Source organism: Talpa europaea (genome assembly GCF_964194135.1).
Source record: "Talpa europaea genome assembly, chromosome: 2".
Classification (NCBI taxonomy): Eukaryota; Metazoa; Chordata; class Mammalia; order Eulipotyphla; family Talpidae; genus Talpa; species Talpa europaea.
In genome coordinates, this window is record NC_140068.1 from 84574945 (window position 1) to 84590920 (window position 15976).

The following is a 15976-nucleotide window of genomic DNA, read 5'->3' on the forward strand; positions in this document are numbered from 1 at the left end:
TCTAAGGGGAGGGAAGGATAAAAAGAAAGAGCATAAAGAATTTTTAGGGCAGTGAAACTATTCTCTATCACATTATAATTATACATTTGTGAAATTATGCATTTTGTCCAAACTCATAAAATGTGCAACATGAGAAATGAACCCTAATGTTAATTATGGACTTTGGGTGATAATGATGTGTCAAGAGAGTTGTACTGATTGTAACAAACGCACCATTCTAGTGCAGGATGTGATTAGTGGGGGCGATTGATTATACATGTAAACAGGGAGTATAAGGGAGTTCTCTGTACTCTCTATATTGAATTTTGCTATTAATCTAAAACTGCTCTTGAAAAATATGATGTAAAAGCCAGACAAGGAAGTAAGGTAACAGAAAATTAAGAGAATATATAACACTTGAGGCAGGAGATAATGACAGGTAGTAGAAACAAAAAGATTCCAAAACAATATTTAAGTTTACTATGCATATACATATAACCTAATCTACAAAAGACAACCATTCAGATCTTTCTGTACAAAAGAGAAGGTGTTTTCTCCAAATTAACAGTAATAAAACAAAGTCCCCCTTTTTTAAAAAAACAGATTACATATGGTAATTTGGAAAACTTCCAAGTTCACATGATAAACATATACAATGAAAATTAATATTTAATAAATCATATCCATTTCTTAAGTAGTAATTCACTCTTACACCCATGAAAATTTTTATTGAAAATCTTGAAATTTTATTTTGAAATAAGTCATTTAATATTTAATTTCATACATTATTTGAAATAACTATAATGAAATGCAATATTTACTGAAATAACAGTTTAACTTTTCAATGAATGAAAATATAACATCTTTAACAAGATAATATTTTAACTTTTAAACTGGTAAGTTTGGGTAAAATCTTAACTTTGTATCAAGAACCTACTCCGTTCCAGAAAACTCCAAGCATTTCAAAGTAATTACTGAACACCTGTTAAAAATCAGTGTAAATGAACCAATATGGGGTTATTTTTCTTTACAGTGACAACAAAGGAAAAATTATTTTTGTGAATGTAAACAATCAACCTCACCTTTCTCTTCAGGCTTTAAAGGAAAATACTTTTTCTCTGCAGCCACTAGGTCTGGTTTTGGAGCTGAGGAAAAAACAAAATTAATACTTTAAAAAAAGTTTTAGAACACAAATACAATTACATTACTAAAAAGCAAAGATGTTAAAAAGTTAACATCAGATGAAAATATGATTTAATAGAAAGAACAGATTTTCTGTTCAATTTCTAAAACTGTACCTGCCAATTTCTAAAACTGTACCTGCCACTATTACATTAAGTACTAATACTGTGGTCTCAATTCATTCTTTGTCAATAAAGATATTCATATTCTCTCTACAACCATTGCTATCCAGTAAAGCCTTCTGTGATGATGGAAATGCTCTATTTTTGTGCTGTCTAACATTAACTACTGAAAAGTGAAATACTGCTGTTACAACCATGGAATTAAATTTTTCAATTTTACTTAATTTTAGTGAATATTAAAAGTCTTATGATTAGTAAATATGAAAGTAAGTATCTGATGCATAAATTCAAAGTAATTTATGCTTTCCTTGCTCTGGATTAGATCAATAAGCACAAAGTTAAAATCACTAAACATAGGAAAATGTGCATTATTCAAGAAAAAATATTGAACTATGCTTATAAAAATCAGAAAGTGGGGGCTAAAAATTAGAGAGAAACACATAGTCAGCTTCTAATGCTTTAACTCAAGAAAATTCTTCTGGGTGTACCAAAATTTATTCGCCTACTTGAAAAAATAAACTCTTCTAGTTTTTTCAACCTTTATCTGCATATTCTCTGAAGGAAGATTACATAAATAACTGTATTAGTTTGAGACATTAAAAAACAGATTACACCTGAAATGGTAGAATGACTAAATGACCCGGTCAATACATTTAGTTTTCTAAAGAGAGTTAAACTTAGTCAATTATATCAACTTAAAACAACATATAATTAATGTATCCAAAGTATTTTCAAGGCTTCCACTTTATACAATTTGTATTTTGTTTAACATGTTTGGGTTTTTATTTTGCTAATAAAGATCAATGGCTTAAAAAAATACCCAATTTCACCATTTTAGAACCTAAAGATATGAAATGATGAATGTGTTTCTTACATACCTAGACTCTTTGCTGGAGGTGGTGGTTTCTTTGGTTTCTATTAAAATAATAATAGTTAAAACAATTAAATATTTACATATTAAATATTAATGATTAAAATAATTCCAACCATTAGTAATCTAAGTTACATGAATATACTTTCGTATCCTATCCTTGTTAAAAATCATAAAACTATTTTATGATCGTAACAAATCCATAAAAGGTCACTAGCAAAGAATTTCATTCTATTAGAACAAATGCCTCATTGATGAAAATTCAAGTATTTCAAAAATAGTCACTGAGTTGGTTAAACCTGAAAAATCCTTATTATGAATAAAAATATTTTCTCCTGCCTCCCCCAGTTTAAGATTCCTATGTACCACCTAACCTCTATTTAAAAGCTGAGGGAAAAGGGTCAGGGATGGGTAATAGGCAAAAGGAGACTCTCAAAGAGAAGATTAAAGGCAAAGCTGTGTTTTTTTCCCTCAACATTTCAAATTCTCTTGGGCTTACAAGCACTGATTTTAAGACTTAATACTTAAAAAACTTGAGACACATATCTAATTATGTGAATTTGGTTTTTCCCATTAAAAAATAACTGATAATCAATACTGCATAAACACAATAAAAGGCAAAAAAAGTGTTCATTAGGAAAAGTATGAAAATAAAGCATACTGAAAGCTGAATCAATACTGAATGAAATCTAGGGAGAGTTTCAGAGAACATAAGTGTCTATAGAGTAACCTCTAGTAATTTAACTGAAAGACTGCAAAGTTCAGTGGGCTCTGCATTAGCTCGAATCATGTAGATAGCCTTGCTGCACTTGCTCTAGTCTCTTTACTGCCTCTAATTTAAAAACTCAGATCCATCCTTCCATGGGGGAAAAAAGGAATCAAGTTGTAGAAAAGTAAAAGATCATCGATAAATGACTCTGCTTCACTTTATTCACTATGAGAAGTGAAATAGAGCAACTAAATGTGTTGGCACTATGGTCAAGGATGATGGGTACTCTAGTGGGGAATGTGGTATGATACACATCTGAAAAGGTGTGAACTTACTCTCCTAAATCATACACAATGTTGTAAATCAATGTATATCAATTAAAAAAAAGTGTAGACAGAATGAGTAAGATCAAAGGTACCTTAAAATAAAGATTTCTAACAAATTAAATAAAAATTTCACCCAGGCAAGTGCTAATTTTTCTAACTAGTATAGCCAACTTTTCCTTCTGATTATAATAAGGTAATGAAATCTAAGGTTATTTTTCAATATTGTTTGGACAAAATAAAACCCAGAATAAATGCAGAGAACTGATATTTAGTTTTACCACTTTCAAATAACCTTTAACTGACTTTACAAACCTGAAACAACCTCACAAAAGTTATTCAGTAACAATGTAAAAACCTGTGTTTTAAGAAATATTGGCAAAAATTTCTTTCTAAAAAAATAAAAGCTTACTGGAAAATCCTTATCCTGTTCACTTATCTGAACAGCAAAATTGTCTGGAAATACTCCTTCTTTACCATTAAGTTCACCCTTCCACCAGCCAGCTTCTCCAGTGTCCTAAAATGGGAAATGAAGTTTTAATAAATATTATCTATAGAAAAAGAAAACTTTACAACAAGGTAGGAAAATACAGAATTTCATTATTTATATAAGAAACAAAAGATCAGGGCTCCCTGGTGGTGCAAGGGGTTAAATCTCAGCACTGTAAAGCTATTAGCAGCCACTGCAGCAAGATTTCCATTCCTCGGTCAGGATGGTGACCCACATGGCACAGCAGACCTCTCCTGTCTCACCCGCTGCCCCCTTTAGCTGTGTATTTCAGTCAAACTGCCTGTTCTGCTCTCCTGTCTGTCTCTGGTGAATCCTCTCACTTCAACACACCCTCAACTCCCTGCCACACACACAATCCTCTGGCCTGCACTCCAGCTCTTGTATGCCTAATTAATAAATCTTAAAAAAAAAAAAAAAAAGATCGTAAGGGCCTCATCAAATAAAATATTCCCACATATTGCTTCTTGCAGCATTTATGGAATCAGGGTTTTTTTTTTTTTTAATAATTGTAAAAGTTAATCAACAAGGGAAAAGATATTCAGAGAAGTAAAGTGGGGGAGGAGGGTACAGAAAGAATATGAATTTCTAAACTTTATCATCTTACGTAACATTCCTTTCAACACTTTATATACTAAAAATTAATCACATTGTTCATTTGTTTCAGAAATAGTTCCTTCCAAATACCATCCCTGCATGAGCAATTAGATGTCATCATTCCAAACTATCTGCATATTAAAAAAATCACATACACAAAATCATCTGATAACAAAGTCAGTTTAAAACTCTGGGAGAAATTTCAGAACTTATTCTATAGGGTTATAGTAAACACGAAATTTCACAAATTTGCTCTCTCTGCCCAGATTCTACCCATATCCCAAAGGTTATCTTTTCCTTTAAAATTCATTCCAAATTATACAACTAACCTATTCTTTCAAATGCTGCATCACTTTCCACAGTATGAAATTCCAAACCATTTATATACTGATAGGCCTTTTAAAATGTTTCCTTATTTTTTTGTGTTTGTTTACACACACAGAGTATATGGGGAAAAAATGGAATGAATTGGGATAAGAAGTCAGAAGGGAATAAGAGAGGGGAGATATTAATGTTAATTGAGAAAAATTAATGATACGACAATAAAAATAATTCCTAGTATATCAATTGTAGTAAGGCCAGTAAAAGCATGGGGAAAAAGAGAAAGTGCGCTCTCTGAGCACTTATGTCATCTCAGGTTCTCAGGTCACAGAAATAAAAAAGATGAAGTCCCAGAACTTCTGAAAACTATTTCTATTTAGTAAATTACATGAGTCACTGAAAAATATCTTACCTTACTTATCAAGTGGATTATCTCTCCCTCTTTAAAAGTAAGTTCATCTTCATTAGCACCTTCATAGGCAAATAATGTTCTACAATATTCCTTAGCTAAAATAAAGGATGCAAATAATGTAACTTAGTAATTCATCTTTAAATTTTAAAATTTAGGCCAATGCTGTTAAGTTGAATTAAGTAACAAATTCATTAATCAATCAAACAAGTGTCTACTGTGTTCCAGTTTTAACTATAGGAGGTTATGTCAGTGAACAAAGCACACCAAACTCTTTAATCACAAGATTTCACACTGATCACAAACAGTAAGTATAACAAATGTCTTCAATAAGTCTAACACTATACTTAAGCATGCTTTATTCCCAGTATGAAAAAAATTCAAAAGCCTACCTTTAATTTTACCTTCAGTGTCTGCTTTTGTTATTTCCACAGTCTGAGTTTTGGAGCTTAATGACTGTATGATTAAAGGCTAGAACAGAAAAAGAAGACATTAACTATTTTAAGTTAGAATAAAGGTAATATTATTAAACAAAGTTTCTATTAACAATAATTCAGTTTTCCCTAAAAGTATTTATAGCCAGGTTAGTAATGAGACTGAAAATTCTATAAAAGATCTCAAAAGTTATTGAAGTGGAAGCACAGAACTTCTAATTTTTAAAACTCCCTATCTTGGGCCTCCCCTGTGGCGCAGCGGTTGAGCGCTGGGCTGCAAAGCTGCCCACAGGCTCCACAGTGCCTGTTCGAGTCCCGGCCGCCAGCGAGGGTCCCACATGGCGCGCAGACCTCTCCCGCCGCGCCCACTGCTCCCCTCAGCAGTGTGTTCAATAAGTCTGCCTGTTCTACTCCCTGCTCTGGCTCTGGTGAACCTCTTACTCTCCCGTGCTTCTGACTGTACCCAGTGCTTGCATAAATAAATAAATAAATCTTTAAAAAAAAACAAAAACTCCCTACCTTAAGGGTAATAAACATGCTGATACCCCATATAAATGCTATGAATATAGAACTATGATTTGATTTTAGACCCTCTAAATAATAACATTTGAAAATTCACTTGTCCCAATTCCTGAATTGAACACTTAATATATGTAACATAATCCTCAATATAATCTGGATAAAGAAGGCACTATCATTCATTCCTTTTGCAGATTAAAAAGCAGTGCCTTTTGCAGATTAAAAAGCAGTGAGGAACCTATCCATGACAGTAGTAAAATCATGAAGGCCAGATTTGAAGCTACAAATAACTCAACAGAAAGTATTTTCTTAAACAGCATGATGCTTCCATAAAATAACACAGTGAAAAAAAGTTTTCCTACTTCATTCCTGCCATCTGAACAAAAACATTTAAAGTTACCACCTTTTTAACTATCTTCTACTAGAGTTTTCCACTGTAATTGACTACAGTAAGATCCACAGTCCTATACTAAGTGTTCCTCCAGTTCTCTCCCCAGAAATAACATATTTGACCTTAGATTTCATTAGCTAAAAATCAGAACATCCATACTGTTATCATATTGTTTACCAATCACTGCATGTTAAGTTTATCTTTTAAGATACTCATTTTAATTTCTCAAACTGCCCTATCTTTCAATTTGGTGTCATCTACAAATACAGTAAATGTGCTCCCTATTTTAACAATTCCTAGATCAAAAAATGATCAAAGGAATCCTCCAGAGGTTATCATACAGGATGACCCTGAATCTGCTCTCACTAATAACAACTCTGCATAGAGGACATTAAAAATAGCAACTGACAGATTATTAGCATATTCATAATTAAATAAATGTATTCAATGTAACAATAAACTTTAGAGTTGGAAAGGGATTCCAGATCATCGTGTCTAGTATTCCTCACAATTCAGACATTGCTTTTCTAAGATTGTTAGCTCTTATATGGCTATCTAGCTCTAGAATGAAAATTCCATTTTTACATTTAAAACCAAGAATCAACTAGGCATAATTTTCATGCAAGATGGTCTCACAGGTTGGTGAGGGTAAAAAAGAAAGAAGAAGTTCTCTTTCCTGAACCTAAATCATTTACATGAGAAAATATAGAACAAGATGAGAAAGAAAAAAATGCTGAAACTAACTGCTAAAGGAGTAAACTTCAGAATATGTTTCACTAAAGAAAAGTCTTATAAATGAGCTATTGATATAAATAAACAATGCGTGTAAATACTGAAATACTTTACTCAAGATTAAGTAAAAAGATATTAAAGAAAACTACAAGGGAAACAACATTCTAAAAGCCAAGGGAAAGCATCCTATTAAAGTACTCAATCTGAATTTAATCTCCAAGGTGCTAACCACATGAACAGTTTTTAAATTAATGTCTCAGGTTGCAGCTATTTTCCCCCAAAAGAAAAATCAAGGATTTATTTTTAAATCTCTCATTATCTTATAATTTATGATACATTCACTTAGATTTTTTTCATACTGGTGAAATGCTAATAAAAAATAAAATTCTCCATACATTTAGAGGAAGATTAGCAGATTTCACCATAGCTGAAAATACAAAATGAAGTAGTGCCTAATTAATGTCTCATTGGGATTCCATTTTTCAAACAGTCCATTTTAGCCCTTCTTCTATTTATTTATTTATTCATTTGTTTGTTTATTTATTTATACAAGCACTGGGTACAGTCAGAAGTGTGGGAGGGTGAGAGAATTCACCAGAACCAGAACAGGGAACAGAGCAGGCAGAAGGACCGAAGTACACTGCTGAGGGGAGCAGTAGGTGTCGGGAGAGGTCTGCGCGCCATGCGGGACCCTCCTTCAGTGGCCGGGGAGCGGCAGGGGATCAAACCACCGCTGCAGAGGCTGCAGGCAGCTTCGCAACCCAGCGTTCAACGGCTGCGCCACCAGGGAGGTCCCTTCTTCAATTTAAAGGAGAAAAAATATAATTCTGGTTTAGAAAGCAAAAAAAAAATTGCCTTTTCTATTTTTACATTAGAATAACTAAAAGCTTCTGCTAAGAAAATTTTGTGTTAAATTTATCAAAAAGCATTCTGATTTTGGAAGAGTCAAATATAGCATTAAAGAAATTAATGTAAATTTAAATTCAGTTTCTCAGTTTTCTCATTCATAATTACTAGCAATGTCAAAAAAATGAAATGTAAGAGTTGTTAACTGACTTTTTACATTTTAAAAAATGCTTAATGAGAGGATGAGTGGAATCTAAGTAAGTTCATCAATATTACCTTTTCGGTTTTTTTCTCTTCTGCTTCACTATTGGATGTTCTTGTCCTAAGTTTCACTGAGCCTTCTTTAAAAATATCTCCAAATCCAATTCCTCGGATTTTCTTTGTCTGTGTAATTGATCCAGGTGGAGTGTCACTTCCATTTCCTGGAGAGGGTAAAGGTGAGGTAGGCCCAGTCAGAACAGTTTCTGAAAGAATAATTTGTTTTTGCAGTGTTATATCTAGAATCACAACAAACTTGCCATCACTGTTCTATAATGTTTACATTTTATATAAAAAACAGTACAATTAAATGATGAGTACTAAGATATCCAAAAGAGTAAGATAGACTTTCACATAGATGTTTTCATGTTGTTTAAGACAACAGAAATTTTAGGTAAATTTAATTAGCAAAATGAGAGTTAAAAAATCCAGGAAAATATCAGATAAGAGCACATCAGAATTTACAGCCCTTGAATATAGATGAATACTGTAAAACTAAAACACTAAAGGAATGAAATAAGTCATTTTTTTAAAGTTATGATTCAATTTGATCAAAATTAGGATCAGTATCCAAATAAACTGGGAAAATAAGCAAATTTTTATTTTAGAAAACCAACAATTGAGGGCCTGTCAGTTTAACTCAAGAATGAAGTAGCTTACATCGAAATATGAAGCAATGAAAATTTAAGTTAAAACAAGAAAATTTTAATAAAGTTTAGCATTTTATGGGTAAGAAAGTTGTTTGCACATTCTTCTCAGTGGCAAAGGTTCTTATTTATAGGTTTCAATGATTCCAAGAACAACACTATGGAAAACTATTTTTTCAGTTCATTTTTCTTGAAAAATACAGCACAACTCATCAGATCCACAAAAAAAAAAGCCTAATCTAAGAAATAAAGTTCTAAAGTAAATCATTTGAGAAAATTCCACAAATATTTCAAAATGAGAGTGAGTGGTAATTCAATATGTTCACTGAACCACTAAAGTCCGTTGAAGTTTTAAAGGAAAAATGGTAACGGGGTGATAACAAAAATGGAATTTATTCAGGGCTTAATATATACTACGTACTTGCAAAGCACTGTGCATGAATTATATATCTAATTCTAATTATATACATAGCCACCCATGGTTTTAACACAATACACTATTACTCCATTTTACAAAAAAGTAAACTAGGCAAAGAGATGTTAAGAACATTCCCAAAGCCATAGAGACAAGTAAGTACAAAGCAAATATCTGACATGAATTCTAGATGACCCTAAAACCAGTCTTAAACATTTTAACATAATAACTCAAACAGCAGAAGCCTCTAAGAACACATCTGATATTTTAGAAGTGGTTAACAAGAACTTTTATGAACTTAAGAAATGTAATTTTAACAAGTACAGTGCTCTATTCTAACGTCTTTTAATATAAGCCTAAGTTACCTGTATTTTTATAATATATTTAACGTATTTTTAGAGAATGTTTACATATGAATAAAACCAATCTATTCTAAATGGGCATTCCAATAACTTTTGACAAATGTATGCAACATATAATTACACCAATGAAAATAAAGAACATTTCTGTTACCCCAAAAGGGACACCTACAATACCCCAGTAATCCTCTCCCACCTGCCCCAAGCCTCAAAAAATCACTGATATTCATTCTGTCATAACGATTAAGCTTTCAGTATCAAGTAAAAATAGTATGTGGTACATAAATCTTTTGTGACTACTTCTTTTGTTAAACAAAATATATATTAAGATTCATTCATGATGTTTCATGTATCCATAACTTCATTCCTTCTTATTGCTAACTGGTATACCATGGTACAGATATATCAACTATCTACCCCTAAGAATGTTAGCTGAAGGTTTTTCATAAGTTTTATCCATTTAGAAGTTTCCTTTTGTTGCCACTGTGGAAAGTTTTACCACGAGTAAATGTTGAATGTGTAAAACTCTCTTTCTGTATCTGTTAAGATGACCTTATAGTTTCTCTCCTTTAAAGTATAAATACGGTAGACTAATTTTTAAATGCATGGGACAAATCCCCCATTAGTCACCATGTATTGTTCTACTTTTTGCCGGATTTGAAGTGATACCACAATTAAAAATTTCTGTATTTATGCTCATGAAAGATAATGCTTTGCAAGTCGTTTTTTAATAAAGACTTCATCAGATTTTGATATCCATATCATACACACCTAAAAAATCAGAAAGTACTTGTATAAGATTAAATTTGCCTTGAAAAATTTTAAAGTAAAATACTGAAAACAAAGAATTATGCAGTTCAAATATCAGTGACAATTTGAAAACCCCTGCTTTGAAGAAGAGTACTGATTTACTTTTCCAGCAAACAATAAATAAATTACTTACGTATTAGTATAAAGTTTTTTGAGGGTAAAACTAGAACAGTTTTATTTTAAGAATAATTTAGTCCCACTTCAACCTTTCTATAAAACTGCCCATGTAGTTAATGAACACTCAAGCTGGATGGAGAGAACGCAAAACAATTATTGACTTTTTATAAGCACTAGAAAGTAGTCATTTAAATCTCCAGTAAGTGCTCTTTTCCCTCAAGATGTTTCATATCTAACTGCATGGAGTTTCACACTACTCTTACAGATTGGTATGCAGCCAAACACTCAAGGCAACCCCCAATGACATTTCTAAAGATCTTGCCCTTTGAGTACTCAGCTACATAAGTTCCAAGTACTTAGGCTTCCTTGAATTCTCATCTCTAACTCCTCAACTCAACAAAACTGACAACCTTCTGCAGAGGTTCTTCCCTGCCTATACTGTAGTTCAAAAATTACCTCAAAAATTATGGTTTTCTTTGTTCTCCTTTACTCAAAATCCCAGTCTTGTGCCGTCCCGCATCTGAAAATATGTGTTTCCTATACTTTGTAAAATATCCATCTTGTATGTAATTCCACACTATCTGGTTCTCTCAATTGCTAGAGTGTGGTCTACATACTTTAATATAAAGTTTTTAATAACCACGCTGTCAGACAATACCGTGGCACAAATTAGTGCATGAGATATTTACATGAGAGACCTTTTAAAGTAAAACAATCTGTGGTATTAAATTAGTGATTATTAAAGGCAATTTCAGAAGATGATTCTAAGGTGTAATTTTCAATTTGATTATTATTATTATAGCCATTAAATAAAAATGTTCTTTTAGATTTAATGACTATAAACTTTACTAATCATTAAAATATGTATCATTAAAGAGGTGCATATATAGAGAAAATATCAAGTATTGAAGGATAGATTGATTACTTCTGACTAAAAATTGTCAAAAGTACTACACTGGTGATGAAATCAATGTCTGGAAGACAACATAATGTAGCAGTAATGCACATAACTCTAGAGTCAAATCCTCTTGATTTATATCTCACCCTCTTTACTATATGTGCCCAGTTGCTTCTCTTCTAAAATGGGACACTTCAACTTTAAAAAAGAATAAGGAGACCAGTGTGAACAAAGGTAGAGTTCAATAGGAGATGAACTCAGAGAAATGAGGGGAAAACATACGCATTTTGTACACAATTTTAAATGACATTGGTTTTTATTCTAAATAAAATGTGTGGCTACTGGATGGTGATCAGTTTAACATTCAGAAGGGAGGTAATGGCAAGTAACAGGCTACTGCAATTATACAGCAAGAAGTAATTTACACCAGGGTAGCAGCAGTGGAGGTCGTAAAATAAAAAAAAAGTTGGTACATTTTTTAAGTTGGTGACAGAATCAGTTAATGAATCAAGTGTAAGGTGTGAGATTAAAAGAGTTAGAATAAAAAGAGTAAAAGATAAATCTAATTCTTTAGTCTAAGTAAAAGAAAGATGTAGTAGTCCTTAGCACAGATGAGAAAGACTATATAGAAAAGATCTGAGTATAAACAAAAGGTAGAAGATCAGTTTTGACCATGTTTAAGATATCTATTCAGCAGAAACTCCCTTTCTAAAGGGAGATTTTTATAGGCATACTGTAGGGAGAAAACTTTCATAAACGAGGGAAATGTCAGTATATGATCACAACTCATAAAGTAAAGTGAAAAGTTGAAAGTAAGCCATACTTAACAAATCAGTAGAGTGTGAAAGGTAACAGAAAGACAATGTAAATAAGGGCTTCATGTATTTTTGACAAAATGAAAAATGAGTCAATTCATTATAAAAACGGAAACCTAACACTTCCCTAGAGAAGCAAAGCTTTTCCTGAAATTGAATACTAGGAGATATTTATCTTGAGATTTTTATACAGAAAATACTGAGTAACAGAGTAGATTACAAGTTTATCACATTTCTGTAATAAAATGTAACAGTGCTTCCTTATAACTTATTCTACAGTTCTACAATGAAAACTTGGGGCATAAAAATAAATTACCATGAAAGCTCAGATAATGTTGTGCAATGTGTTGTTTAGAGTCAGAATTATCTTCTTAGCAGTAGCAGCTAAGATTTAGACCAATTTAGCCAAGACCAGACTTTAACTTGCCAAAACAAGAATATTTCAGTTTATTGAGAGAAGAAAGCATAGGGCAGGGGGGTTGTCGAGAAGGAGAGGGGAGCTGTACTAAATATAAATGAGTATAAGAAACTGTAAAATCAAAAGTGGCAAATATTCTAATACTGCATGCAAATAACATTTTATAATGTACAGTCAACTATAATTCTTATTACAGCAACTAGAAATATACACTGTTGTACCAAAAAGACTGTCAAAACAGCAGTTATAAATAGGATAAATAGCATAGCTCATTAGGACACAGAAATAGAGAACACTGACTCTTTAAGTCATAATGCAAAAAATCAAACTCTTCATTAAAACTTCTTTAAAACATTGATTCTTTAGGTCATAATGTAAAAGATCAAACTCTTCATTAAAACTTGAACTAAGAACTTTTACTGTTAAAGTTGTTATAAAGGCACTTACTTGCTGACACTCACATCAACATACAAAAACTTTCTGCCAATTAACTGGATTTTTAAAGAAAAAGAATTATAGTGTACTTCAACCACTGACATCCTACCCCATAATCACAAAGTTCTACATTTAGAATGCTGTTATTGTAAAAGGGTTAAGCAAGCAAGGAGGTACAATTTTAACAAATATAATTCTAGAAGGTTACTGAAATTCAATAAGGCTGAATAGTACAAGAAAATGCTCACAGTATGTAAATTATGAAAGGAATAAACTATATCTAAAGTCAAGTTTGATTTCTTCTGCTAGTTGTCCCATATGGACTTAAAATTATGTATGTATTTTAAGGGCTCAGTTTATATGACATCATAAAGATCATTTCAGCAAAGCTTTCATTCATACCCAACTTTAATGTTAAAGTAAATAAAGATATAACAAAAAATGAAACATAAAAAATTACAATACACATCAAAAGTAACTCAAGACAGTTTGCTAATAAGTACACCATTGCTTTAAGCCAGATTAGTATCAGTATTTATTCTCATCTAAATTTAAAACATAAATTCTGACTTCAGAATTAAAACCAAGTATCTTAATGATTCTCAAATAACTATAACATAAAACAGTACATCTCTCTTGTTATGACCTCTATCCCTATCTTGATGATTGTCTGTCTTTCAATGGAATCAGCATCTGCACTCACTACTTTCAGCATTCCAACCCCACCCCACTTCAACTATTCAAGTAACTATAAATAGCTCTTTCGAACACAAAATTATCATGTCACTATTCAAAACTCCACATAAAATGCAAGGAGGGATATTATGGAAAGAAAAGGGATAAAGAAATGGAAGAATGAAGTAGTATGAGGAACTATCTAGAACTAAGAATAACTAGTATGTACTATGCTTCAAAATTTGTCAGGTTCTGTGCCAAGTTCTTATTCTTTTTTTCTCAAGAGAGATATATGTTACTATATATTATTTATATATCATATGCATGTTACATATTTATATACAAGTATAATCTAAAAAATGAGGGCATATTTTCTATGAGGTGCCCAATTCTGTCCCCAAAAAAGAGACTCTAGATAGAAGTGACCAAAAAAAAAAAAAGGAAAAGTTTTAAAGAATTCGACTGTTTCTTTAATCCAAATTAGTGTAGAACCTTAAAAAAGTCTATTATAAAGTTAAAGAGAAAATATATACAAATGGGAGCACCTTAAAAATGGCCATCACCATTTCATATGAAATAGCTATAGAGTATGTGCTAATAAGTAAGAATATGTTTGAGCTCCTTTGAAAAGTTAAAGAGCTTTAAAAGAAGGGATTCCTAAAAGGTGGAATCCATGATAGTATATGTAGTAAACTATATTATTATTTGGAAATATTTGGTGCCCCTTTATGGAGGGAGATTATATATGCCCATTCTGTTGCATTTAGACATGGCCATGACTGCCTACACAATGTTAGGGAAAATAACATGTTAACTGGCAGAAACTTTTAAAGTCATTTTCCTTTTCCCCTGCCTCAGCAACCTTGTGTTCAAAAAGGAACCTCTAACAGTCTAAGTCCCTAAGTGACTGTCATTCTGTTTTAAGTCACTATGATTTACAGGTTATTTTCACTGCAGCACATCCTGACCAATATACTATGCTACGATTTAAGAAAAGAGGAAAAACATATGTTTTTGTGTGTAATTGCATAAACAAACTCTAGGATAATAATATGGAAGTATAAATGCTTTTTAGCACAGAGGGGAAAAAGATTAGTTGAATGAAAAAATATATTCTTTTTTTTATTATTTTTTTTAATAATAAATTTTATTTTTATATTCCCCATACAATTTCAACCCCTCCATTCTGACCCCAATCCCTCCCCTCCCTCCCCCCACCCCACAAAAAGTGTCTCTGGTTCATAATTTTTGTTGATTTTCACTTTCTTATAGTTATTCAATTTCCTGGTCCCTTATTTAAGTTTTCTAGATTCTTGCTATGACTGAGACCATCCGGTATTTTTCCTGAAAAAATATATTCTAATGTACTTCTTTTTATATACTTATTTTCTTTAAGATTTATTTATTTTATTTTATTTTATTTATTTATACAAGCACTGGGCACAGTCAGAAGCGCGGGAGGGTGAGAGAATTCACCAGAGCCAGAGCGGGGAGCAGAGCAGGCAGAAGGACCGAAGTACACTGCTGAGGGGAGCAGCGGGCGGCAGGAGAGGTCTGTGCGCCATGTGGGACCCTCCTCTGGTGGCCGGGGAGCATTCGGGGATCGAACCGGTGGTGCAGAGGCTGCAGGCAGCTTCGCAACCCAGCACTCAACCGCTGCGCCACTGGGGAGGCCCATTATATACTTATTTTTGAACTATGAGGCATATTATCTATTCATTTGTATGTATGTCCATGTAGGGGAGTATGTATGAACTATGAACCATGTGAATATGTACATTTTTATTCCTGTAAAAACTATGTATACTTTTCAGAGAGTATACAGAGCTTTCATCAACTATTTATGTTTAAGAACCAAGAAATATAAAGAAAGCAATACTCTCACCTTCTATATAATCAAGATGAAATGTCAGATAAAGATTACAATCATCACATACAAATGCTGAATGATCAAACTCATTATTGTGTTCTTGTAGCACAATGTTCCATGCAAGTAAGCTAACCAACCACAGCAGAGATTCATCTACTCTCTCTAAGAATAACTACCTACATCTAAGAGTAACCAGTACTATTATTGCCTGATGCTCCAAGAAACATGACATAATCAACTAATGAGAGGGTTACCTGCTCTTTAAATAAAGTATTAAGCTTCCATTTACACTATTTTACCACTAAAGTATTGGCAC

The 15976-nt window shown here is 32.3% G+C and overlaps 1 protein-coding gene across 1 annotated transcript in view; it reads right to left on the reverse strand.

The window, feature by feature from the left end:
• Positions 1–15976, reverse strand: part of CD2AP (CD2 associated protein) — a gene marked incomplete at both ends in the record, with an annotated part of 65068 nt that overhangs the window by 24493 nt on the left and 24599 nt on the right. The window contains 6 exons of the mRNA XM_084258942.1: positions 1062–1124; positions 2162–2198; positions 3599–3703; positions 5025–5119; positions 5414–5492; positions 8220–8407. Of these exons, the coding sequence (XP_084115068.1) occupies positions 1062–1124; positions 2162–2198; positions 3599–3703; positions 5025–5119; positions 5414–5492; positions 8220–8407 (567 nt within the window). The remainder of the gene's footprint in view (positions 1–1061; positions 1125–2161; positions 2199–3598; positions 3704–5024; positions 5120–5413; positions 5493–8219; positions 8408–15976) is intronic.